The sequence below is a fragment of the Tinamus guttatus genome, unplaced genomic scaffold (genome assembly GCF_059628265.1).
Source record: "Tinamus guttatus ecotype Peru unplaced genomic scaffold, ASM5962826v1 Tinamus_guttatus_pri_ptg000242l, whole genome shotgun sequence".
NCBI classification, from domain to species: domain Eukaryota; kingdom Metazoa; phylum Chordata; class Aves; order Tinamiformes; family Tinamidae; genus Tinamus; species Tinamus guttatus.
The window spans coordinates 7,110,613-7,135,699 of NW_028288776.1; the positions used below are offsets into that span (position 1 = coordinate 7,110,613).

The 25,087-nt window shown below is 39.1% G+C and overlaps 1 protein-coding gene across 2 annotated transcripts in view; it reads right to left on the minus strand.

Annotated features, from left to right (window-relative positions):
* Positions 1 to 1,820: 1,820 nt before the first annotated feature.
* GPBP1L1 (GC-rich promoter binding protein 1 like 1) overlaps positions 1,821 to 25,087 on the minus strand; it is a 32,750-nt gene continuing 9,483 nt past the window's right edge. The window contains exons 2-12 of one of the 2 annotated variants that reach the window (XM_088526160.1): positions 18,194 to 19,079; positions 17,332 to 17,446; positions 16,229 to 16,358; positions 15,630 to 15,913; positions 12,894 to 12,966; positions 11,562 to 11,755; positions 8,955 to 9,095; positions 5,061 to 5,219; positions 3,922 to 4,046; positions 2,968 to 3,070; positions 1,821 to 2,736 (exon numbers count right to left, since the gene is read on the minus strand). In XM_088526160.1, the coding sequence (XP_088382286.1) occupies positions 2,590 to 2,736; positions 2,968 to 3,070; positions 3,922 to 4,046; positions 5,061 to 5,219; positions 8,955 to 9,095; positions 11,562 to 11,755; positions 12,894 to 12,966; positions 15,630 to 15,913; positions 16,229 to 16,358; positions 17,332 to 17,391 (1,416 nt within the window). In that variant the 5' untranslated portion in view covers positions 17,392 to 17,446; positions 18,194 to 19,079 and the 3' untranslated portion in view covers positions 1,821 to 2,589. Of the gene's footprint in view, positions 2,737 to 2,967; positions 3,071 to 3,921; positions 4,047 to 5,060; positions 5,220 to 8,954; positions 9,096 to 11,561; positions 11,756 to 12,893; positions 12,967 to 15,629; positions 15,914 to 16,228; positions 16,359 to 17,331; positions 17,447 to 18,193; positions 19,229 to 25,087 lie in introns of those variants that run through there. The other variant, XM_088526159.1, reaches the window with a different exon arrangement.

A 25,087-nucleotide genomic window follows, 5' to 3' on the forward strand; every position in this document is an offset into this window, starting at 1 on the left:
CGCTCCATCGCACCCAGCTCCCTCTCCTCACACCCAGCTCTTCCCATGCTGAGACTGCTGAGGGATTCAGCCTCCACCTCCACAATTTGTTAGCCCTAAGGCACATGCTGGGCTCCTGGGCTGCAGTGCCCATTTTCCCCTTCCATGGTTACACCATGTGTTCTTCAACCAAGCGAGCAATCTCAGCCCAAGGGCAAACAGCTCTTTCAGCAACTGTCAGCTTGTTTTGCAGTGCTGTGCCTTGTCCCAGGCTGCTAGAGCTGCTCCTTGGATTAGCTTTTTCTACTCCTACCTCCCTCGTTTCTCAGATTGCTGTTTTTATGAATAGTACATGTGAAGGAGCACCTGCAAGTTCTTCTCAAGGAGATGGAGCTCTCTTCCCTTCTTGCTGCTCGTTACAGCAATTAGCCTCTTTGAACTAAGCTAATTTGCTCACTCAGCTGCTCTCTGGAGGCCATCTAACTCATTACTGTTTCTTCACCATTTAAACCACACCAAGACTAGTTGGAGGGTAAGGAGGGAGAAGCTGAAGCAAGTAAAGCATTTATAGTTGAGAGGTAAGGAGCTCATAACATCAATACAAGGTCATTCTTTCTCATCTTCAATGAGATAGACACCATCTTCTGGACAAGACTATTTTAGCAGTACCATGATGTTTTAAAGCATTTAGTTACCCCACTACAGCTAGACATAGGAATTTGCTCTGAAAAATTTCTTTCCACTTAGCCTATTTCTTGACAATAATGCAAATACAATTGCATGAATTTTCACATCACCTTTTACATGCCTTTATCCATTTTAAAGCCTTCCCCTATTAAACTGAACTGATGCAACTTTCTCATACAAAAGGCAAGTTTATGGGAACCCAAGAGGTACAACCTCCAGAAGGAGCTAGAAGCTCAGAGAAGCATCCTAGGGTCTCCGTGCATTTCACAGAACAGTCCCAGGCAGAGTTGGCAGCCAGGAGCTACTTGCAGGTTAGTAGTGATAAAGAAATACCCGTTAGCCCTTAGTATATTAATTTTGTGTTACAGTGTCCAACTGATAGCATAAAACTAAAAGCACAGTTATAACGGGAACATAGCTGGAAGCATTTCCCTTGAGTCCAAATGCCAAGATGCATGGCAAGGACATTTTATTTATTACATATCCATTTATTTCTCCCCCAATAGGAGACAGATTAAAAACAAGTAAAACCTAGCATGAAATCCTGCCCACACTAAGGTCAGCAGGTGCCTCAATTTCAATGAGACCTGAATTTCAGAGCCAATCTGCATTTCCACCCACAGACTTGCACAACCATGCCAATACTTCCCAATCAAAAATGTTTGCGTACAAGCTGAGCTTACACAGACACTGAAATAGCTTAGGCCACAAAGGAGTTGTTTGTAAAATCCTTTTTAATCTAATAGAAATGTTTTCATGAATTTTTAAAAAAGATTTCAATGAAAACAGCTTTGGATTCAGACATTCCCTTGCCACGTTGTGAACATAAACAGCAGCATTGCACTAGGAACAGGAAGTGACACCAACCAATCGAGCTTCACTATTTTGTATGAAGCAGAAAAAAACAGTGAACTGCTTTAGAAGAAGATAATTCAAACTGTTATTTTTTAAAACAAACATGGGCTATCATCTCACCATTGCTCTCCCTCTTTAAAGGGAGAGTCTAGCTTCTGCAATCTGAGCACTACAGCAATGTTTGCCAAGTGGGAAAATACAGCGGGAGAAGAAAGTATTAATCCTCAGTGTTATTAAAACCCCAAAGTTGCAAGTCTCTTTAAAGGAAAGCTTTTCTTACATAAGAAAGACAATTAGAATTGGCAAACTGATGCAAAATATTTATTCCAAGTTAGTTATTTTTGATGCAGTAGTTTTTCCCCTCATACAGACTCAATGTGATAGTCACTTTTTTAAATCTGTAAATAATGTTATCAAAATAATCTTAATCTTTGAAATCTCACAAAAATTTATATTTTACAATCCACCCTGAATATCAAGGCTGCAAGAAGAACACAAACAATTCCTATATCCAAATATTTTACAGCTGTACCCAAAAAAAGAAAACCACAAACGCCTGGTTAAGTGATGAAGCTCCCCGAGCCGCCAAAAAAAATAAAATAAAAAGTTTGTTATTAGCATTAATTTAACACAATTAGAACTTCAATAGCCATTTTGTCATTGACAATGATTGTTTTAGCACATTGTTACCGCACAGCATTGTGTAATGCAGGCGGCACTGTTAGAAGCTTGTTGTTGCAAAGATCAGTCACTCACTCGCATCCTGCTTACAAGACTGAACTTGTGCACTGCCCCGCAAGGGATTTTTCTCAAAATTCACTAGCTGCACAAACTTCTATTAAGCATTAGGGCAAAACCAAAAGAAAAAGCTAAAGAAGCCAATTTCTCTCTTCTTTGGGATACAATTATTTCCCTTGTGCATGAAGTATCAACAACAAAAGAAAAAAAACTGAACAGACCGGAGACAGAATAAACTCTGTTTAGTTTATACAACCCCAAACACATGTTGAACTATGAACTGAGTTTATTGGGTTGATTTTATTTATTTTAATTTTCTTGTGCCCACTTTCAGGCATCGTCATCTGAAGTTTCACTGCTACTAGTTTCTGTGTCTGAGTCCTCAATCTTTGTCTTAAAAGTGCTTCTCCAGTGGAACAACAGGCTGGAGCTGCGGCCCTGAAGAAATCCGTTCTTCCCAAATCCATTTCTTCTTCGCTGTAGGAATGAAAGTAAGTTTTTAAACTGGCCAAAGTACACAGAATAATTATCACTGACCATCTATGATGACAGATCATATATATTTTTGTTGTATATACACTCAGTACGGATAATGCAGTCATCTTTGCACTCTCTTCTGAAGCATCCTAAAAATGACACTGCAGAAGACAAGATATGAAAAGGGAGAGAAGAGAAGGGCAGCCCCTGTGGCAAGAACTGTAAACATACCTGCTCTGATTTAATTTGGAACTCTTTGAGCTCATCCTCCGTGAGGGGAAGGTAGTTCTCATCATTTTCAGGATATTCCTGCCATCCCATTTCTTTCAATAACCTGATTTATGGGGAAAGGGAACAGCAATTAAAGCAAGAGAACAGAGGCAAAGGAAAAAACAGTCCATCCATAAAGCATAAAATTTTGTATTAACTGCTCCAAATTCACCAGGGAATCTTCTTCTATACTAGAGATCACCCTAACATTTTACTTAACAATGCCTGGTGTTTATCCAGCATTGTCATACACAATGCATATTACGAACACTTAATCCTCAGAGCTCTGTACATAACTACTCTGGCAGCAGGAAAGCAAGGCAGAAATTTGAAATTCTACCCAGGGATACTGAAGGAGACCTCCTTCAAACCATCAGACCAGTATCTCAGGATCTTCTAAAACTTACTATCCACTTACATCAGATGCCCACACACTACTTACACAAGCAAGATACAAGTCAAAGTTACAAACGTATTTTCCTTTCCCCTTCAATCTTTAGAGCATTTAAAAGCAGCAGAGAAACAATGTTAGCCCAGAGAGAAATTAATTATGTGTGTGGGGTCTATCTTCAGCCTCCAGACCCTCACATTTAGGGCAACCACCTGTAAATTAACCAGAATGACACCAGACTCAGCTGCCTCCAGGGTGGGCAGGTAAAGATGTAGGCAGCATTACCACACAGGGATGTGGCGCTAAAGTAGTAAAGGAATTTAATTATAGGCCTTGGGAAAATCTTGGCTCAGCTGTCAGTGCCTTGTTTTACTTTGAGCAAGCCTCCTCCTAGATCCCTGCTAGCAATGAAGCCCACACACCTCCAGGTCCATGCACAGATAGCTAGTGCTACTTCCCAGACAGAGAGTTTTCTGTGGAGAAACAAGTCACCCTGCTTTATTCCACATACTCCCTTTCCTCACCTGTGTTCTGCTTCCAATGAATGAGAGAGGTTTTCCCCCTCTTCTGGCAAGGGGAGGGAAAGGCCATTCTGATGGCAATTCTCTTCCCAGTTCTCCTTTGGTTCTGGTGTGCTGTTGCTCTCCATCTAAAGAAAAATGAGAATGTCAGGATGTGCTTGCACAGAGCTGAAGAACAGTCCCAAGTTCCAACATCTGCTCTTGAAGCAAATTAAAACCTTTTACCTTGAATTAATGCTTTCAACAAAGCTGGGACTGACAAATGCTTGAAAGCAACTTCTACCTGGTCATGATGGGCAGGCAAGACGTGAACAACATTTGGCAGACTGCAGTTGATGTCAAGGGAGTAAGTGCTGGCATTACAATGCCATCATTAGTGGCTTTAGAGTCTTAAGGATGCCTATTATATAAACATTAAACTGCAAGACATGTGCATTTAAGGGTCTAGTCCAAGTCTGAGGCTTGAGCCACTACCTGCACCTTTCACCAGCAATGAATCCAACTTCCCTGTGAAGGTAGCTTGACAAGAGGCATGAAAAGAAATTAAAAACTTAAAACATGCTTCACTTTTCAGAAAATCCTTGCAAAAGATCTGGATTGCTTTCACCAACCCTCACCCTCCTTTCCACCTTATTTATTACTTATCCTTTGGCATTTCATTATGTTGTGCATCTCCTGATCACATCGCTGTGTGCTTTGGACACAGAGTGCTTCTTTGCTCATGTGCTTTGGACACACAAAACCTCTACAGACCTACCATGCATAAGACAAACTCTGTTTTCAACTAGCTTCCACTAAAAACTGACCTTGATCTCATCTGTGTGAGAACTGCCAGCTTTCACACAGAAGAATATTGAAACAACATTGTGAATTTTTGTTTGGACTTGTGTATTGTTACACATTCGTATCTGCATACATGAAGTACTGAGTTTCCAAGAGTTTCCCTTTGCTGCTCTTTGCCTCAGTGCAGGCATGGCAGAAAGCTACTGCTGGCAGGATTTCAGCAAGCAGCTCACTATCAGTACAGGCTAGTATGCTAGAGCAGTCAGTGCTGTTCTCTTCCAAAGTCAGAAATGCACACAGTGCTTTTTTCAGTACCGCAAAATCCAAGAAAACGAATACCATGAGGACAGTGATCTTACATCATCTAGCTTGTCACATTCTCTATTCTCCGTGATTTCCCCATTCCTATCATCTTTCAGTGTCTTCAGGAACTCGCTCTTCTTATCGGTGGTTCGACGCATCAGCTTCGTTAGGCGTGAAGAGCAGATCTCAATGGGAGGGGTGGTGCTGGAAGGACTCTGGACAAGAAAGGCAGAATAAGGAGACTTTTCAACAATGCTGCTGCTCAGATGGGCGCTTCATCAGTGTCTGCGCTTATACCCGTTAAGCACATGCCTGAGTTTCCTGGTGGTCTCCCAAACCCTCAAAAATCTAATGTCAAATTCCCATCAAAATACAGACTAGTGTTACAAATCCATTTCTTCCCTTATCCACACCTCTCCCACCTACCACTACCAAAAGTTAGCTATCAACTAACTTTCTGCAAGTGTTTTCTCATGCAGTCGTAAATAAATGTATTTTGTTCCTTGGCAGTGCAACTGTCTCAGGTAATACAAGAAACTACAAAACATTGGTGTAGAGAAATTCATGCAGCACTCAGCCTACCAGGGTTAAAATAAACAAATAAAAATCAAGGAAACCAGGTACATCAAGGAAACCAGGTTCATTTCAAACTTGTGGCTTAAGTTACGTGGGCCAATCCTGCTCGGAAGCTGAGCCATGGGGCAGTGATCTCCTTGCAGGAGGGGCTGCATCCTTAACCACATGTGAAACGAGTGGCCTCAGCTCTGGCACCCTCCCCTGGGGAGCACCACGGGCACTCGCAGCCCAGGGGGTTCTCTGCGAAGAACTGACACAGACATTCCTGGACTCCGTGGGAGTCCGTTCAGCTCAATTTACAAACCCAGAGTAACCTCCCATGGTCTTCAACAGCATTTCTCACGGTGTTTGGCTTTCTTAATTATCTTAATACTGTAAACTAGGCATAAGGCACAGCACTTGGCACAGTATTAGTGCCCCAGCCACAGCAGTACGATTAAAACACTGCTAACTAAGAGCAGCTTCAGTTTAAACTGTTTCATCACTTTGACTGGACATGCAAAAGAGAAAACTAAAAACGTGTTGGCCCAGTCTCTTAACCTCCTGCTCACATATGAGCTCATCCCCGGCTACTCCGAGAAGATGAAGAATTTACTCATTAACATGGAGAAACGACGCACAGTTCAAAATAATAAACTAGAAGCTCACTTTTCCCCAAGTGCTTTGATTTTCTCTTTTCCAATTCCCCCCTCTCTCTCTCCCTCGCCCTATATATATATATATATATATATATAAATAACATCCTAAAAAGTTTCCTGAAGCTGGTAGTGTTCTTCCTGTCTTTAACTAGACAGGAAAGCTTGAAAAACTTAGCGTCATCAAAATAAACCTGCTTTACTCAGATCTCTGTGCAAAGATCAAGGAAACTAAAATACTTAGCAAAAGAACAAGGCAGCAACTGCTGCTTATACTCCTGCTGGCTACGGAACACACATTGGTGTGTGACATGACTCTGACAGAGAAACATGTAACATTTATCAGGTTGCTTTCTCAGACTTTGCCCTATTCAACACTATAGGAAAGAATCAGTCAATTGTAAGAGACATAATAAATGTTGCTGAATGTTAAGATAAAAAGCTGCTGTAGCACTTTAATTAGAGCTCTCAACATGGTAATTAATTTGACTGCAAGTGACAGAAGGTAACAATGAACAAAGACTAAAAATTAAAAGCCTTCTCGTAGTTTGGGATATTCCAATGCTGCACTTAAGAAGTCTACATAGCAAAGAGCTCAATAGCGCTGCACAGAACTGCTAATGCACCAAGACTTAATTTCTACAAATCAAGGAAATGGTGGAAAACAGCAGTGCTTAATAACAACAGATTCCTGAAAAGGGATTGAATTTAAACTCAGTTTTGATGTTACTCAGAACCTATTGCAGAAATATTTAAAAAATTATTAAGATAAGGTTATGTAAATGGGTTCAAAAAGTCACTTTCGCATCTCTTCTAAAGGGAGGTTTAGCCCTTTGACTGAAACAAAAAATCTCAGATTTCTTACAAGAAAGCTGTGCATTATCTCAGATTTGCTCAGATCTCAGTCTATAAAAGCAATGGCTACTCTTACAGAAGTGCCATTCTGTGTGATTTTAAGAGTTCAGGCTATAGAGCTAATGCTTATCTTAGATTGGCTTGTGATAGTTGGTCTCAGGGACACTGATAGGTGGTATCTTCCTAGTTTTCAGGGCACTGTCCTCTTATGGTGCTATTTTCAATGCTTCTGCAGGAGAGGCATTTCCGCATTTTAGAAATGAAAAGGCAGAGGTTACATGCGATAGACCATGGGAGCTACGACTAAAGTAATATTTACTGGCCATGATCCTGTTCATACATTGTTTGAATCTTTTGGAGGAATGCAGTATTTCAAGCATTTAATCTTAGCTGGATAAGATTTTAAAGATCTTTTTGCTTATTTGATTGATACTACCAATACAAAAAGCACTAAGGAAAGTTCTGCTCTTTCTCCGGTGGGAAAAAAAAAGACTGCCTCGTTCTGCTGCCAGATTAGCACTTACAACCTTGCTGACTGAAGTTTCAGGCAATAATTTTGTTCAAGAAAAAAAGCCAGGGATTACTTGCATTACTACTGTGCAACAGAAAGTGTAGATTTCCTCTTGGTATTTACCTGGAAGTGAAAGCTTATTTTACTTACACATTTATGCTGAAAAGGTATGCATACTATGCTGCTGCACAGGAAACTGTACAGAATTGTACAGATTTTGTCTTTTGGTACAGGTGGTGCACAAGCACAAAGGACTTGGTCTATGGAAGTACAAGCACATGCTTGCCAACTACTGCTCTGGTGACTACTTTTACGCTCACAGTGATTAAAACAGAAAAGTACAGGTCACTTCAAAGTAAATCCTACAAAGTAGAGAACCATAAAGACAACAGATTTTGCTTTAGAAGTAGGATCTGTAAAGGACCAAGACAAATACTCTGAAAATTATATCACTGTTACACATAAAATGTCAAGAATGCTCACTTCAAATGTTGTGAACAAGTCACTCGCAATAGTAAGCAATATTATTAAACATATGATCACAAACCTATTGAGCTTTGATTACCAAGAGTGGAGGGGGAAAATAAACAATGGTACTTTTCTATTAAGCTTTGCGGAGTTTCAAGATTCAAAAGAACATTTTGTACATGAATTACTTGACAAAAATCCTTTTATTACCCCATCTATATAAATGCAAGTATAAAAAATATAAAAGTGCTGGTCTAAATGCATCACAAGCACTGCTGAAACATTAAAGACATATTCCAAAGGTCTGCTTCAGACCAAAAAAGAGAGGTAAGTCAGTTTTAAACTTCAGCAGATTACACCCTTCTAACACTAACAGTAAGAATGGGCATCGTAGCTGAAGAGTGCAAGTGTCCACATGCTGAATCCCTTAAACCTTTTGGGCTATTCAAAGCTCACTGTGCAGGACCCTGCTCTCCTGGAGAAGGAAAGGAGGTTGATCACTCTCCTTCCCCTCCTCTCATATTACAGAACAGCATAGGAACCATCTTACCTTCCAGTTCATGCCCGTTCTTGGTATCTGCACTCTGATAACACAGCAGACTGCAGACTGATTCTATGCACGTCCAGTTATTAATGTGGCATTATACAGAGCACCTGTCCCTTCTTATATTGGAGGGAAACTCTAATACCTTTGTACAAACACCCATGGCAGTGCTTCACATCCAGATAAGCTACATTTTTGTTTCTTTAAGCATATTAGGAACGTGGCACAATTTGCTAAGAATGTGCAAGTGAGTCATTCAAGGGTGCAAACCCAGATAGTGCATGCACAGGACTATAGTGTTCAAGCTACACTATGTGACAGAGGTAGAGTTTGCCCTTAGTCCCAGAACCCAAGTTCTTACCTCTTTGGGAGAAGTGAGGACTGAGCCACTCGCCAGGACCGCTGGTTTGGTTACAGACACTGGACTGGTAAAGGCAGACTCACGGCTGGAGGAGAGTGAGCCTGGCTTGTGTTCACTTCTGTTTGCTTTCCAAGGACTTGGCTATTTTAAGAGAACACAAAATACTAGACAGTAAATGGTACGGCACAAGAATGGGTTGATTAAAAACAGTGAAATAAATTAACAAACATGATATTTGTTTAAACTGTCTGCTTAAATGGGAGAGGGGGGAGATTTTTTCCTCTCCCTCTCAGAGGACAGTCTCAAGCTTAATCCTAAAAACATTATTCCCTCCATCAGCACCATCTTCTATTTTCCCCAGACGACATCAAAATTCTGCTTTGTGGGCACCACCCTCTAGTAAACCCGGGAAGGAAAAAGGAAAAGCCCTTAGAATTTGTTACTGAAAAGCCAGATCATTAAAGAGCAAAACCAGCTACTGTTTTGTTCTAGATACTCTATGCAGCATTCATTCAGATAACCGGCAGTTAGTTTGAGTGAAAAACAAGGACTTTGAGATAAGTCTTTGCTACTTGAAATGTTGTTTTGGGGACTCTCTTATTAACCAAGGACAAATCTGGTACAGCAACAGCCTTTACTACAAAGATCCTAACAAGAGACATGTTTCAAGTAGTACAATACACCTGTTGGAGCATGAATACATATTGTTCCTTTGAATGGTTAGACTTCTGAGGCCAAGTCACTAGCAAAATAATCAGTGCATAGTGGGATTAGACTGAGCCTGACGTGAAACAATTCTTTCTTTCTGCAAAAGATGAGAGCAAGAGTCATTACTTCAGGATGCTCTTTCTACTGGGTGTTTGCCTTCCTTCAGGAGAGACCATCAGCACATTGACATCACTAATCTCCCACTCCAACTTGAAAACCAAAAAGAGTCCACATTATTAAATGAGTTATTTGGCACTCACACTACAGACTCCAAATATTCCCTTGAAACCAACAAAAGAGCCTAAACTGCACAATATTGCCAGCTGCTAAAATCAGGGGTGGAGAATTACTTTAACAAAATTCCTCTTTTCCCCTGAGGGTACTTTTTCAGATGCCTTGGTTGCCAATTCAGATACCTCCTGGCTGCTAATTGTTATCCTTCCAGCTTCCACAAAGGGGCAGCTCACACAAATTCAAAGACAGATCCCCTCAGTATTTTAGGGAGGCCACTGGAGTTGAGCAAGGCACAAAAGGTAAAGCTGAACATCAGAAGGGGCTGCCTACAGATTATTACCTGTATATACATCATCTAACATTGAGCAATTTGCTTTCTTGGAAGAAACAATGTACTTGTTTCCACAGGAGAGTTCTTCTCTTTTCTTCTCAATACTACGCACGAAAACATTTATCATCTAGTTCGACTGTGACAGATTTCTAATACTGTTGACAGGTAGGAATGTTTCAATCCCTTTATTACTTTAGGCACTACAATTTCCATACAACTTGCTGGAGTCCTCAGAGGAATGAATCCTACCATAGCTGCCTTTTTCTTGTACGATGTCACACTTCTGGCTATGCTGCCATATCATCCAGCTTAAAGATAAATATAAACTCAGAATGCAAACATAGCTATGTAATGCACAAAACCATGTTAACAAAAAACCCCCACAAGCAGTATTTTGATATAAGCTTCCATTCCACAATGCTGTCTCAATAAAACCAAAACATTTTAAAATTATAAAAAAATCAAAGGGTCTATTCCAACTGAAAGCAGAGAGTAACATACCTCTGGACTCCACTGAAAATCAAAATTTAAAGATCCTAATTTGAGAGTACGGAAAGAAACTGCTTCCAAAAGTGGTTTGACTAGACTGAATTAATGAAAAGCTTACCACTAAATGCTTTAGAAGCAGCCAAAACAAATGCAATGGGGACTGCACAGCAAGAAATAATAGCTAACTAAACAGATTCTGATTTCCAATTTCTACAATTCCAAGCAATAAGATACAGCAGGAGCAGCAGTATCATTAGGCACTTCTACACAATTTTCCAAAGTGCATTTCTTTCTCTCAAGGACTACAGTTTGCAAAACACTAACTTCCAGACCTCACAGCGTATATTAGTACGCAACAGCAATCGCAACAGCTAAGACTGAAAAGCTGTACTTGTTTTTTCTTTGAATACAATACAACTTTTAGTGAACAATCAAGGGGACAAACTAAAGGTTTGGACAGAAACTGTATCACTAACTTCCTGCTTCAAGAACACTGAAAATAACTTAGACTTAAAATAGGTAAGACTATATACGCAGACATACATTACCAAAGCTGCCCAAGAAAACTTAAAAAACACAAGGAACTCAGTGACTATCAGAAACTGCACCTTGTTTAACTTCTAAATTCTAAACAGTATGTGTATGGACTTAATGGCCTGATTCAATAAATAGTTTTTCTATTATTAATAGCCTAGAAAAACAATTTTAATAAAAGACAAGTCTTGACTGTAAGGGATACTACAAAATTCAATCTTATGGATTTGTTTGGGGGGCACAATTCCCATGTCAAGGGAGAAAGTTCTCCCTTGACTTGAGTTTAACAACTTATCTGGAAACCTCTGTACCTTGGAAGGAGGAGCTGCAGGTTTAGGAACCAGGTTTTTGTAGACACTTGGGACAATAGTGGTGGCTTTGTTGCCGTTTGCCAGGTGAGAAACGGGTGATGTAAATGCAGCTGAGAAGGCAGCAGCAGGATCTTCTTTTGAAACCTTTTTGATGACCAGCATCTTGGTAGGTTGCTTGGCACTAGGAGGGTTTTCTATTAAAAAAAAAAAAGAAAAAAAATCAGAAACATGCTGAAATATAAAACTTTAGTTTCATAACAGCTTCAAAATGCTGTTCCAATTTCTCTCTTCTAAATCTTAGATGCTACACATGCCCGAGTCTGGGATTGCTATCAGCTGTTCTTTTGTTTATCTTCAAAAAAGATATTGGGCAAAAATGTCAAAGCCCTGTCTCTTTTCATTTAAAGCATAACAGCTCCCTTGAGCTGAAGGGGGAAAAAAAAAAAAAAAACCTATAGTGACATGAACTAACAGCCTTCTTTCAAGCTGCAAGAATAAGAACAGATATTAGCATTTTTCTGAGGACCTGTGAATCAGCAGAGTTCATTTACTAACACAGCAAAAATATTTAGCTTAGCTTACACCCCAAAAGGTACAGCACTCTTGCAACTAAGCACAACTAGTATTTCTTAACTCAAACCAACATATCTGCAGAGCCAGAAGAATTTAGAGAACAGTAATAATTTAATCAAAAACAAATATAAAAAATAAACATTATTGTTGAGTAGAATAGTAAATACCTGACATGGAAGGAGAGTATAGCCTGGTATTACAGCAAGAACCCTCTTTTTTGTACTTTTACTCTTTAGAATACCCCTAAGCAAATTAACCCAGTTGCCTTCTAGAGATTAACACACACATATTTAGTTTCTAGTAGTGTTACCTTGTTTCAGACTAGTTTCTTGTGCAAGAATCTGTATCTTTTAAATCACAGAAGTCTGATCCAGTTCAAGAAGAAAAGCAAACAAACCCAAACCACAGAACTACGACAGAGTCGCTGTATTTCTGGAAGACCTATGAAGATCACACACATCTGCCCTATCTTTCCAGGGATGTCTGCATGAAATTATGATTGCAGTAAAATAGTAAGTAAACAGAGCTGTGACATTACTGCCACTCACAGTATTCTATGACAAGAACAGTTTTAACTAGGCAAAAAGACCAAGAGATTAGTCATGATAATGGGAGAAAAACAACAAAGAGTAAACTGCAACTGTTTCCTCCACTCAGGTCCTCAAGATCTGTATGTAAAATGAGTGTGTTTAAATATCAATTGAAACTTTCTGCTTGAGCATCAGCATTCCATAAATCGAGGTAAATACCTCTACCTACCCCATACTCCAGAAGGCGTCCCCAAAGGTTTGTTCTGGTTGTTCTGTCTTCCAGCTTCCGGATTCAAAGATGGCTGTAAAAAGATAATCCAAATGAGTACATCATTATATTGTAACAAAAGAGAGCCTGTATTGACACAGTATCACACTTCTAGGAACCCAAAACACAAAACGGATTTCAACAACTACAAAGTCTACCAACAGACAGATTTCTCCAAATAGCACCTGAATTAGAAGCTAGTGCTCTGTTGCAAAATACCTAAAATCATTTTTTTTTTTCCCTCTCCTTGGCTTCTGCTCCATTTCCAACACACTTATCGAGGCATTCAGAATATGGTCTTATTCTTCTACTGTATAAATAGCTTGTGCCAACTAATATAGAATGAATGCCAACTAATACTAATGAATTATTTATTCAACAGCATAAAGTGGAACCGATATCATCAGTATATGATATTTCTATTCTCACTTCAGAGATATTTTTATACAAGGCTCACATTTAGAGTTCAGCCAACAAAGCAACCATTCTAGGCTTCCTGGTCTACAGGAAGAACAAAGTTCTATGTTTACGGATAAAAAAGCTACATGCAAATTATTTATATTAAGCTTCACTCTTCTGAAAAATACTGCATGTAAACTGTGTTCTCTGCAGACTTACCTTTGATTTAGTATCAGTAGTACCAGTGGAACAAATGTCATATCCAAGTTCAAAGCAAGAGTACAGAAAATCCAAGTACTTGATGACAAATGTTCCTCATTAGCTATTACGCTTTCCTCAGTCCAAACAGCTTCAAAATACTATTTTTTCCTCTTTTTAATAAATTCTTCATATATCAGTTACTAAGACTACAGCATAAGCTAGTAATAATGAGTTTCTGAAATATTAGACATCCCTATTCTATACAAGGTGGGAAAAAATAAACAATATTGTAAACTACTGCCTCAGACTTTACAAATTGAAAAAGAAAACTGTAGTGGTGCTCACAATGCAGGGGATCTTCAGGCTCGCAGCCAGTTTTACAGATCTTTCAGGAAAAGCATAACCATTTTCTTGGCTGCACAGCCCTACCGGCTACATAATTAGCTACAGCCTACATTAGTTTCACCACAATGGTAAAACCATATGAGTTATTTAGCAAAGCCTGCTACTACACAGTAAGTGTTTGGCATTACGAGAGAGAGAATGTGGAAGCCATTACAGAAGGAACAGACATGAATTTCGGAAAAGATGCTCATCAAGGCACTGAAGAGAATGAAGAGGTACACAAAAGAGCCCCAGATAGAATCTCACAGTGTCTAACTAATTACCATAATGTTATACATTTCAGCAAGTTTTTGATAATCTAAAGAACATGCTTATAAAATTCTTAATCACAATATTTTTAAGAAACCGGATTAACAGAAGTCACCAAGACTACCCTCTGAGCAGGCTACCACTCACCACGGCAACACAGATCATACAATCACTCCCTGGGCACCAGACTGAAAAACCTTGCAGCTTAATTCGGACTGGCTCATGTGGCAATTTAAGTGGAGTTTCTAGATTCAAGCCTGAAGCAGCCACATGGCATTCACATATTTCACTTCAACTCCTCACCTCCCAGAAGTAGCAAACTGCTGCAAAAGCTTTAGCTGTAGCCAGCTTTCCCATGTCAATGTTGAATAAAAGAAAGAGTAGGCAAAAAGCTCAAAGCTACAAAACAAGCAGCTGTGCCTACCATCAGTGGGCTCTCTCACTGCTTAAAGCAATGGCTTTAGCACCACGAGACAAAGTCAGGGCAATCACATTAAGTGGAGGGACCCTGCTCCTGGAATTTTGGATATGATGGCCTCACTACACTGGTCAAGAAGAGTCTAGAGAGAGCAGAGACTACCTACAGAAAACAAAATGTTTGGTCTAAAATAATATTAATAAAATCCTTATGAGAAGACAAGAGAAACAAATAATTAAATTGGAAGGAAAAAAATAGAAGGCACACATTAGTGTTAAGGAACACATGGTAAGAATTAAGCAACAAGTCCACTCAGTAGAGTTTAGAAAACAAAAGATATTTTAGTAAAAATGGAGTCTAGATATAAGAACTATGTACTGCTAATAATCCAAATGAATCAGAAAGTTAGAATAAAAAGGAAGCTGATGAGCTGGAGATGCTGATGAAAGACGTGGCTGAGAAGAAACACTGATCCTTAAATTAACAGTGATAAGTTACCAGATGAGTGTCCCGTAGAAAATTACTAATCTAGAAAATCCAAGACAGATGGTTACAAAGGTCTGAGCACATGTCATGAATAACCTTGGGAAGGATGTCACACAAAGTAACATGTACCAGAATACAGGGGACAGGAACAGCAGGCAGGCTGAGGATAGGCTGAATCAATATACTAAGGAGCAAAAATGGCTCTGCAAGCAAAGTCACAAAGCAATAGAGCTCCTAGTCTTGTGGCAGAACAAAATGTCAACTCTTGAGTTTCACCAAGATGTGGCTTGTGTGTTACAATGCTGTCTTCAGTCCACAGTAACCTCTTGGCAAAATATAATAACATGCCCATAATTCAACAGGTCATCAAGTCCTTGGACTCTGGATACTATTTAACCTGTAAGCACTGAAATAATTGTGTTAAATCTGTAGTGATCTCAAGTACAGAATGGAATGCAAGTCTGATAAAACTAATAAATACAAAAATTGAAAAGCCACTTCTCACAACTGCCAATTCTAGTAAGCAGCTACACACTTACAAAGTCTTCTTCCTCAAACTGTAGCTTCTCTTTATCTTCCTTTTTATCTTCCCTGGCTTCAACAGGCAGCTTTTCTTGAAAGGCTGAACTTTTCCGAGAATGGAAGTTGCCATTCCAGTGGCGATGAACTCCGGGTCCTCCTCCACCACGCTGGTTGACGCCATCATGGCCCCGTGAGGAGCCATGCCAGCCAGGCTGACTGCCAGAAAGGCCAACATGAGCTCCTTTAGAAACACCGGAATCTACAGAATCGTGGCGGAGAAGGGATGGCTGATGCCAGCAGTCTAAACAAGAGGAGATAAGTACACAAATAAGTCAACATAGTGTGCAGAAATCTAGAAATATCAGGATGTTTTTCTTGCCAAGTCAGTGCTATAATGTGATTATTTAAAAAAGAAAAAAAAATCAAGCTCAACAACACAGAGACAGCTACCACAGAACCCCCTTGAAGTCTAAACACATGGTACAGGAGAAAAGAACAGTGCAAGTTTCTTATAGGGCAGTTTGAAAAATATTGCTTACATTCCACAGAATTCTGCATTCTGTAGAATATGCCAGGAAGTTGACTTTCAGACTGTGTCCCGATCCCTTTTACTCACCTCCCGTAGTTCTGAGGGGCCCATTATTGAAAAATCCATCCGAAGAATTATGTCTCCTACGGCTCACCCCAAAGCGGCCCTCTCCCCGTGAAAGATGCTCTCCATGTTTCTCAAAGCTGGCTGCAGGAGACTGCAGAAAAAAAACGGGTGATGGAATGAAACGTTAGGGCATCCCAGAAGCCTGTCAGACCCAGCAGGACAGTTTAGGGAAAAACAAAACAAAACAAACAAAAAAAAAACCCCACCCAACCACACACACACCCTCCCATATTCTACTACTAGAATACAGCATCTGTATTGCTTAGCTGACAACGTCAAAACATTCAGGTTAACACCATCAAAATGGCATACAACTCCATAATACACGAAATCAAGAACTTAACTCTTCTGGTAAGTGCAGCATGTTTTCATAAACACATAGTTCTTGCAGAGTTTAAGAGATCTTGCGAATCATACACACATTAATTTGCTGATGCCCTCCATCCCCCCCACCCCAGGCAGAAAAACTGGAAGCAACAGAGGATGTGGACAGTCTGACAAAAATTCAGAGATGCTTAAGTGAAGACAACTCTTGGGCTAAAAGTAGTATGATGCTGTGGAAAATACTAATCTATTAGTTACTCTTTGCCTTGTTTTCATTTATAAAAATTGCAGAGGTTAGTTTTAAGTGGATCAAACATCCTAGGTTTATTACTAAAAGCTATCCAGCAAGAGCCAGATTATTTCTATAAATCAAAACCAAAGAGTTATATGCTAATTTGTAAATAAACAGCAGGCCGAGTTTTGACACACCCTCCCACAGTTTTATAGCCTTTTCCTTAATTCTTTTCCACACGAGATTTCACTCAAAACCCAAGGAAAAGACATTGAATTACTTCCACATCTGAATGCAAAGGACTCTTCCTCCTCTGAAATAGAAGCATTGAAACAAAAAAACATGATTTTTACCTTAAATTTCTCCAAAGCTTCCCCCCACCTCGGATATTTAGAAAGACAAAAAATTAAAAATCAAGCAGTTCAAGTTCAGCAAAACAGTGGAGCACTTTTTGAATCTTTCTTATTTTCAGAGTTGTAACTAGCAATTGATCTGCATTAAAGTTTACCTTGGCTGACTGTGGCGTTGAGAAGTTAAGCCAGGCAGGAACAAAGTCATGCTGCGCCATTTAGGTCCAGTGTCTCCTTTCAATAAAATGAGGCATCAAACCTCATGGCCAAGATCTGTCAGTGAAAAAAACATCCCCTGTCATCTTCCCCCAAACTAGAATAACCACATAATTCTACTTTCCAAAGCCTATATTAAAATAAGGGAAAAGTGCTAAAGTTTTTCCAGTTACAGTTAAACACAGCTTTTATTGTTGACTTTATCTTTCTGATCAAGCTAGATAAGAACTTAAACATTCCCAATTACTATTTCCTAATAATTCCATTCTAATGGAAATTCATTTTAAGATGAACTTCAGAGATAAGAAGTATACACAAACCATTCAAGATATAGATGTACAAAAAAAAGATATGCCAGATTAAGGATCCATTCCTTCATTGCTTGTTGTCTACAAAAGGATGATCACTGCTTATTTTACTCCAGAGGTGGTAAAATACAGATAAACAGATAAAAATGATAGAAACATTGAGGGCAGTTCAGAGACCTGAACCCACAATTCAAAATTCTATCCAGATTCTCCAAATTCCACATACCAGAGCTTAAAACACTTTCTAGGTAAGGAACCAAGTGGTTAGGAACACAACAGAAGGTGGCCAAAGAATCTGTATTTTAATGAAAGTTCATCTGAAGACCAGCAGATGGATTCCTTGTGGAGGAATCAAACTGAATTGTTCTTTCCAACATGTCATAGCAGATTCCACTGCTCAAAACCCTAAAAATTCTTATTTTAGTGTTACTCTGTTTTGGGCCATGAACAAGTCAAAACTGTAAGGTCAAGGACAAAAGTACATATGATCACTTACGCAGAGTTTTGCCTCCGCAGTCCAATGTCCTCACTCTTTTCTGTGCTTCACTCAGACCTCCTGGTTCCTTCTTTCTCCAGAGTGCTGTAAGGCCAGCCTTGAGGCAACAGTGCGTCTCAAAGCAGAGCACGAGAGGCCGCACTTCGTGCCAACTGTGCCCTTCACCCCCTCAGCTGCTCATTTTAATCTCTCTTTGCACTCACACTACAAAAAATACCTCAGAAGGCAATTTATATTTAAAAAAAAAGAACCACGACCACATTCACCTCATTAAATTTCCTCTGGTCGTGGTACTACAGAAGTCAGCCTTTACATTACAAAAACGTTTGTCAAGGCTGCATGACAACATTCAGAGCAACCCCATGGTTAATACTGAACAGATGCACCCAAGTCTGCTGGATAATTCATGGTCTGTAGCAGATGGAGCTGAACACTCTGGAAAAAAAAACTATGTTATATAAAAATGTTTGCCTGAAACGCTGAAATCTAAACAAGCATCTACCCAAATGCTCTTAAAATATAAACTTCATTTTTATCACATACAGTTGCTAAAAAAAGTATAATATCTTAAAAATGAATGTTTGGATATACTCTGGACTTCACGTAATTTAGTAAATGCTCCACAGAACTAAGCACTAGTTGATGCAAAGCTCAAAAGCAGGCACAAATGTTGCTCTCTGTTGTTCACCATTTACATGCTGAAACATAGGTCACATGAACAGAAAAATGCCAGGTCCAAAAATGATCTCTCCTACTCTACTTTTTGTAGATTGGGTGCTGCTTTAAAAGGGAGACAAATTATTCAAGAGCTTCTTGTTCTACAATGGAGAGTTCACTTCTGGGTCATAGTCCTCTTCCATCAGAGGTGAAACAGAAACTGTAGTCACTATGAAGAAAAAAACAAAAAGCAAAACACAAATCATCAATACAAATAGCAGCAACGTGACATAAAGCATGCCTAGAGAGAAGAACAGAAGGAGAAAGAGAACAAATATAGTGCAAGTGCCAAAAGTAATTTGATCTCTGATCACAAACAAAACTGGAATGATCTAATTAAAAAAAACCTTCTCCCTGAAAAGGGCATTATGCTTTTTAAAGATCGCTGTCCAGATTTAGTTTAGAATATAGCAATTCAAATAGCTGATTTAGCATAAGGGAAAATGGGAAACTACCTGCAGTTGATGAAGGGGATCCCCACATTTCATAGGAACTTTTAAACTTGCTGCTAAAATAATATCATGAGACCCTTGGCAGCAAGCAGGCTTTGCCACATGCCCTATCTTTATGCTCCCGCTGCATTCCTCATTTGCTTCAATATAGCCAGATTCCCTTATCAAGAGACTTACTCATGATAGTAATTTTCTCCTTCCTTTGATACAACCAGCACATGTTTAAGCGCTCCAAAATGTACCACCTTTCTCTCTGTCTTCCTCTGGAATTATCGCATTATTCTAGTATTTTATTTTTATATGAAATACAAAGATGTCCTATGATTACCAGGGCCTTTGAAAGCTGTTCCTCCAGGGAACACTGCGTTGAGATACTTTAGTCCACTGCAAAACTGTCGATTTCTTCAATAAAATCCCCCATATTATTTATAAGAGTGCTTACTAGGAACTCTAAAAAAGCTACAACAATTTTTTGTGAGGAAGGTAAAGAGAAGATGTGGGTAAGACTGGACAGGACTAGAAATCCATATAGCGTCCCCTCAAACAGCAGAACTAAAGAGAATATTCCTGCCCTATTCATACTCTCCATGTCATTCATGACATTATATCCCCTGCCAGTCACTTCTTGTCTCCAAGCTGAAAAGTTCATCTGCTCTTACTTCTTGTAAGAATGTTATTCCGTAGCTTTGCTCATCCTTGCCACCCTTCCTCATACCTTTGAACTCAACCCCTTTGGCGAGACTAGGCTTTTATGCAACGTTCAAGATGTGGGCACACCACAGCTTTCTGCAACAGAAAGCAATGTATCACTAGTTTCTTCTTTCCATAGTGATTTTTAACACTGTTCAGTCAGAACTGAACCATGATGCTGCTCTTCTATCCACAACGGTCCCAAGCCCCAACTAACAAAACAGCTCATTTTAAGGCTGTATGGCTGGACCCCAGTTTCTGAAATCAGGTATCATTTGCAACATATCCTATTTCTCTGCTACCAAAACTGACCTAAGTGAATACACCACTGTCAGGTCCACAATTTTTATATTTGAGTTCCTTTAGTGTTCTCTGACAAATGCCATCTGTGCTAGCAATTTTGTACTGATTTATTTTACTGATTGTTCTAAAATCTCTAAGCATCAGTTTGAGGCATTTCCTCCAACTACTCTTGTTATGAGAGCCCCCATGTTAGGGAATTCCATAAACTCCTTCACAGAAAAACAAACAAAAACACATACATAAAAAATATTTTAGTTTTTCTGGTATGGCCTTCAATCATCTTACTTAACCAGATTCAGGTCCTCCAACAGGTTTTCTGCTCCTGAAAGGTTTTACTATTGTTTTTATGTTCTTCAGGATGCCTTCAAGCATGCCTTATTATGTCTTTTTGACTAGTCAGAGTTTCTTCTCCTTGTTTGGATGAGGTTCCACTCTGAACAACTTTGGTTTCAGTTGCAATTGTTCTTTCTGTTCATTCTTTCTGTTAAGCATGCTGGTTTGTGTTTTTAAAGTCTTTAAGATAGAGGCTCAAAATAACACATATAAGATCCTAAGAACTGCCACCTTTTTACCCTCTGCATCAGTCCTTTTAATATGCTCTCTCATTCCCATACCATTTTTCTTCCTCGAATTAGATGTTACTGTTGTGCAAAGGAGCTTATAAGGGGAGGTATTTCTGCCCCAAAGACGTGAGCCACGGTCAGATTTCTGCAGGTGCAGCACCAAGAAGTCTCCTGACCAAGGCAAAGAACAAATAGAGGGGATTTGGCCACAACAAATACTGACCCAGCAATTGCCTGAACATCTCACCTGGTATGACAAGCTAGAAAATGTCACACACTGCTAACAAGAAAAGTGTTAGCTTCCAAACAACTATTATTAAAAAGGTTTTTCCCCCCTGGAGATTTAGGGATGTGCTGAGGTGCAGCAGTAACCGCTGCAGACCAAACAGCTTCCCCAACATGCTGAACTCTGCACAGGGACAAAACCACTTTAGGTGTGACCTTCTGAGTCTAATATCAAATGTTTGAGAAGTAAATGGGAGAAGAAACAGGGACAAAGTCAATACACAGTTGAATGTTTAAACAGGATTCATTACTCTCTGAATAAATACACTTTTCAGAACAAGTTCTATAGCAATTAAGCCATTCCAAACTATTGACAAAAGCAAAACGCTTGCACTAAGAAGTTGATTTAATGAATCTCAAGAATTATTCACAATGAGCTGAAAAATGGATCTATGCAGACAAAAAAAAAGCCCAAACACCCCAACAACAACAAAACACACACAGTAATGGATTTAAGGGTGTCTAAGTAAAAACCTCAATCTGTGGTATTCATTTGTGTAAGAAATAGGTCTGGGTACATAACAAAAGCACCATAAAAATATAGGATCCATGTTGAACCAAGTTTTTTTTTTTTAAACACTGTTCATAAATAGGAAAGGGAAGGTAATAAAACATCTTTTAATATCAGATCAAAAAGACAAAATCAAAAAAAAAAACCCAAAAAACAAAAAATCTCATTCCAACCATCAATTTATATCTTGCAGAAGATTCAGGTCTCATAAGCTCTTCTTTTGGTATCATTGATAAGATCAGTGATTTGGGCAGTTCATTGAAGTCTGACATGTAGCTGAACAGTCCAGTGCAATTTAGAGAAACATTTGAGACCAATGTCTTCCTAAGCCTTGCAAACCACGGTTTCACAGTTAGAACAAATTATGCACTGACAAACCCCAAAGCTTCATACTTGTTAGGAGAATGACTATGCGCTCATCATTTCAAACCTTTCACCATTTATTTTGATACTTGTGTAACTCTAATTCTGAAACCATGTCCCTTGTAGGTCTCTCGCTGGGAGATTTAGAAACCTCTGCACAGAAGCTACAGTAAATTTAAGTGGTGCTTAAATTAATCTCCACCCACCTGCTCCTGTGCAGGTAGGGCACAGAAGACACTTCAGGTAGGAAATTCCAAGTTCACGAGCCCTTCCCAAAGTCAATAGTTTGGTCATCCCCAAAAGGAAAAAGCTCTATGCCATGCAGTCTGCAGCTGGTCTTACACCATTAATGTACTCACTCGTACACAAGCACTCCCTTGGAATGTAGCAAGTTGCACAAAAAGACTGAAACGTGACATTAACATTCAATGCTCTCTTTTTGCTAAAGCAAAAAAACTTGCTGTTAGATGAATTTTGTAAATAAGTAACACCAAAAACCTTCAGCATGCATTCTCCAAAATCAACCTCTTCTCTCACAATCATGTTATACCTTCAGTCCACCCACAGACCACTTCTGCACCCTACCATTCTACTACCATCAATATCATAGAAATCAAAATAGGTCAGACCAAAGTAAGTCAAGTGCAACCTCAATCTATAACAAATTAATATGGATAGCAGTAGGGATCACAGCAAACTCTCTCAGTTCTGCAGACTTTTAAGTCAGAGCCTGTATTAAAGTTTATTACCACCTCAAGCTTGTACGTAAATGTGTTCAAAGAATTTGAACACATTTATATACTTTTGGCTCCCAAATTAAATGAGGCAGTTTGAGTTTACTTGTGTTTTGTGTAAATGCCAATTTTTGGTCATAAAACTGCCAGTTTCAGTTCATTTAGATGTTTTCTTATGTTTCCAAAGTGACCGATCCACTTTTTCATGCAACTTATGGTTTTATAGGTGATATGCATAATGAGTCATCTCTCTTCCAACCTAACTTGGACTATTTAGTCCAACCAATTACAGAAGCTTTCTGAACACTTCTATTATCCCTGCTAAATTTTATTGTATCTTCTAGATACAGGGTAACCAGAGCCGCATCAAATATTCAAGATCTGGAAGTATGACAGATTCAGAGCAGGAAATGCTGTGTTTTTGTAGCCTCTTCCTGTTACCTAACATTCAGTTTCTCTTTTGATTGCTACACAGAACTGAAACGACCTTTGCCAGCTACTCAGTAATGAATAAAGAAAGCAATTCCTCGGAGTACACGCGTGACCTGCTTTGCTTTGATGACACACGTGCACATGTGTGCGGGACATTCAGACATATCCTGAAAGCAAAGTTCCCACATCTCCCCATACAACATCTGCAGTTCAGCCAAACTGGTCTCTCTAACTGCTTCTCTGTGTAAAACACCAAGGACAAAGATTAGGCCCAAAAGACACTCCCAGTTCCTGGAAACAGGAGTACTAAGGTACTTGTCAGTACAAAGTTAATTCTCTCTTTTTTTTTTTTTTTTTCTTCTTTAAATGAATTCAAGTCTGAATTACCTCTGGAAATACAAATCAGAAATTGAGAATATACTCACTATATGAGGCATATGCATCAGACATATTAATATATATCAAAAGATCAACTTAATAAAATTTTGACTTATTAAGTTTTGATCTTTTTTAAAGATCACTTAATTTATCTGTTTTTACAAGTTAGGTAAAATATTTTTACTGTTATTTCTCCACTCAGTTTTTGCAATTATATAAAAATAATTTAACTTTTATTTCTCTTCTTAGAAGCTTGTTATAAAACTATACTTTCTTTCCTTTGAATGATACTTAGACATGAAGCCTAAACACCTGCCATTTACTCCGCAAGTGAAAGAAACCAGATCTATCACCAAGTCAGATAAACCAGTGAAATTGGTCAAATGCTTATTTTATTACCAAATTTTCCTATGCATTTGTCTAAATAAATTTAAAAGGCTTAATGGGAAAATGACAGGAACATACAAGCATTTTAAATTAAAAGAGGCACAGACTAAGATAAGGAAGCAAGCAGGGCTCAGGTGAAAAGGCCCATTCACAAAGCGTTCCCACCATGTTACAGTTGAATATAGCTGTACAGTTGTTTTAATCTTTTTGTTAATGACTTTCTGCTAACACAGGCTTGGCCAGAGGTCGTTTCTGTAACAGAGTGTTTCTACAGCTTAGAGTCTCAAGCAGAGCTTCCTATATATACCCAATATTAGAACAAGGTACAGAAGCCAAGATCTGTGCTGACCAGAAAGCAAGGCTTGACACAAGCTAAAAATTACCAAGGCATGTGAGCTATTGAGATGAAAAATTACTCACTGGAAAGGGATCATGATGTTTCAAACGTTCTAAGAAAGTGCAGATATTAGCCAGGGCACCAGCACACTGTGCCTATTTCCTCCCCTTCCTCTGCCTTCCCAGGCTTATAGCGCTGCAAAAGCGCACCCAAAAGCGAGATCTGCCCCACCACTTAACAGGCACAAAACTGCCTGCTAGGCAATGCCATTCCAACACACAGCTACTTAACGGGAGTAACTAGAATCAGTGCTCCTCATCTTTATTCATTCTACAAATTCCAGTGCAAACTTCTGAAGGAGACGTGTTCACTGATGTTCCCCTACTGCCTCCAAGTTCTTTGCAAACCTCCCCAGGTCTCATCAGCTCCAGTGTCTACACAGACTCCTTTTAATTAGAGCCACTAACTCCCTTTCTCCTCTCTTGCATTAAGAAGCCATAAAGTCACGGAACTTCTACTGGGAACCTAGCGTAAAAGTCAGCTTTTACTGCCTATTATACCCACAACACCTACCTATCCCTGCCACAGTTTTATTTCACTTCATTTCTGTATTTTCACTGTATTTCTATATTTTTTCTCTAAATAGAATGCTTATTTAAAAAGTAAAGATTGTTTTTCTAACTGTCAATCCTTACAAACTCAAATGCGGTTTCTGTAATATTCTTAAAGATCACATGTCAGC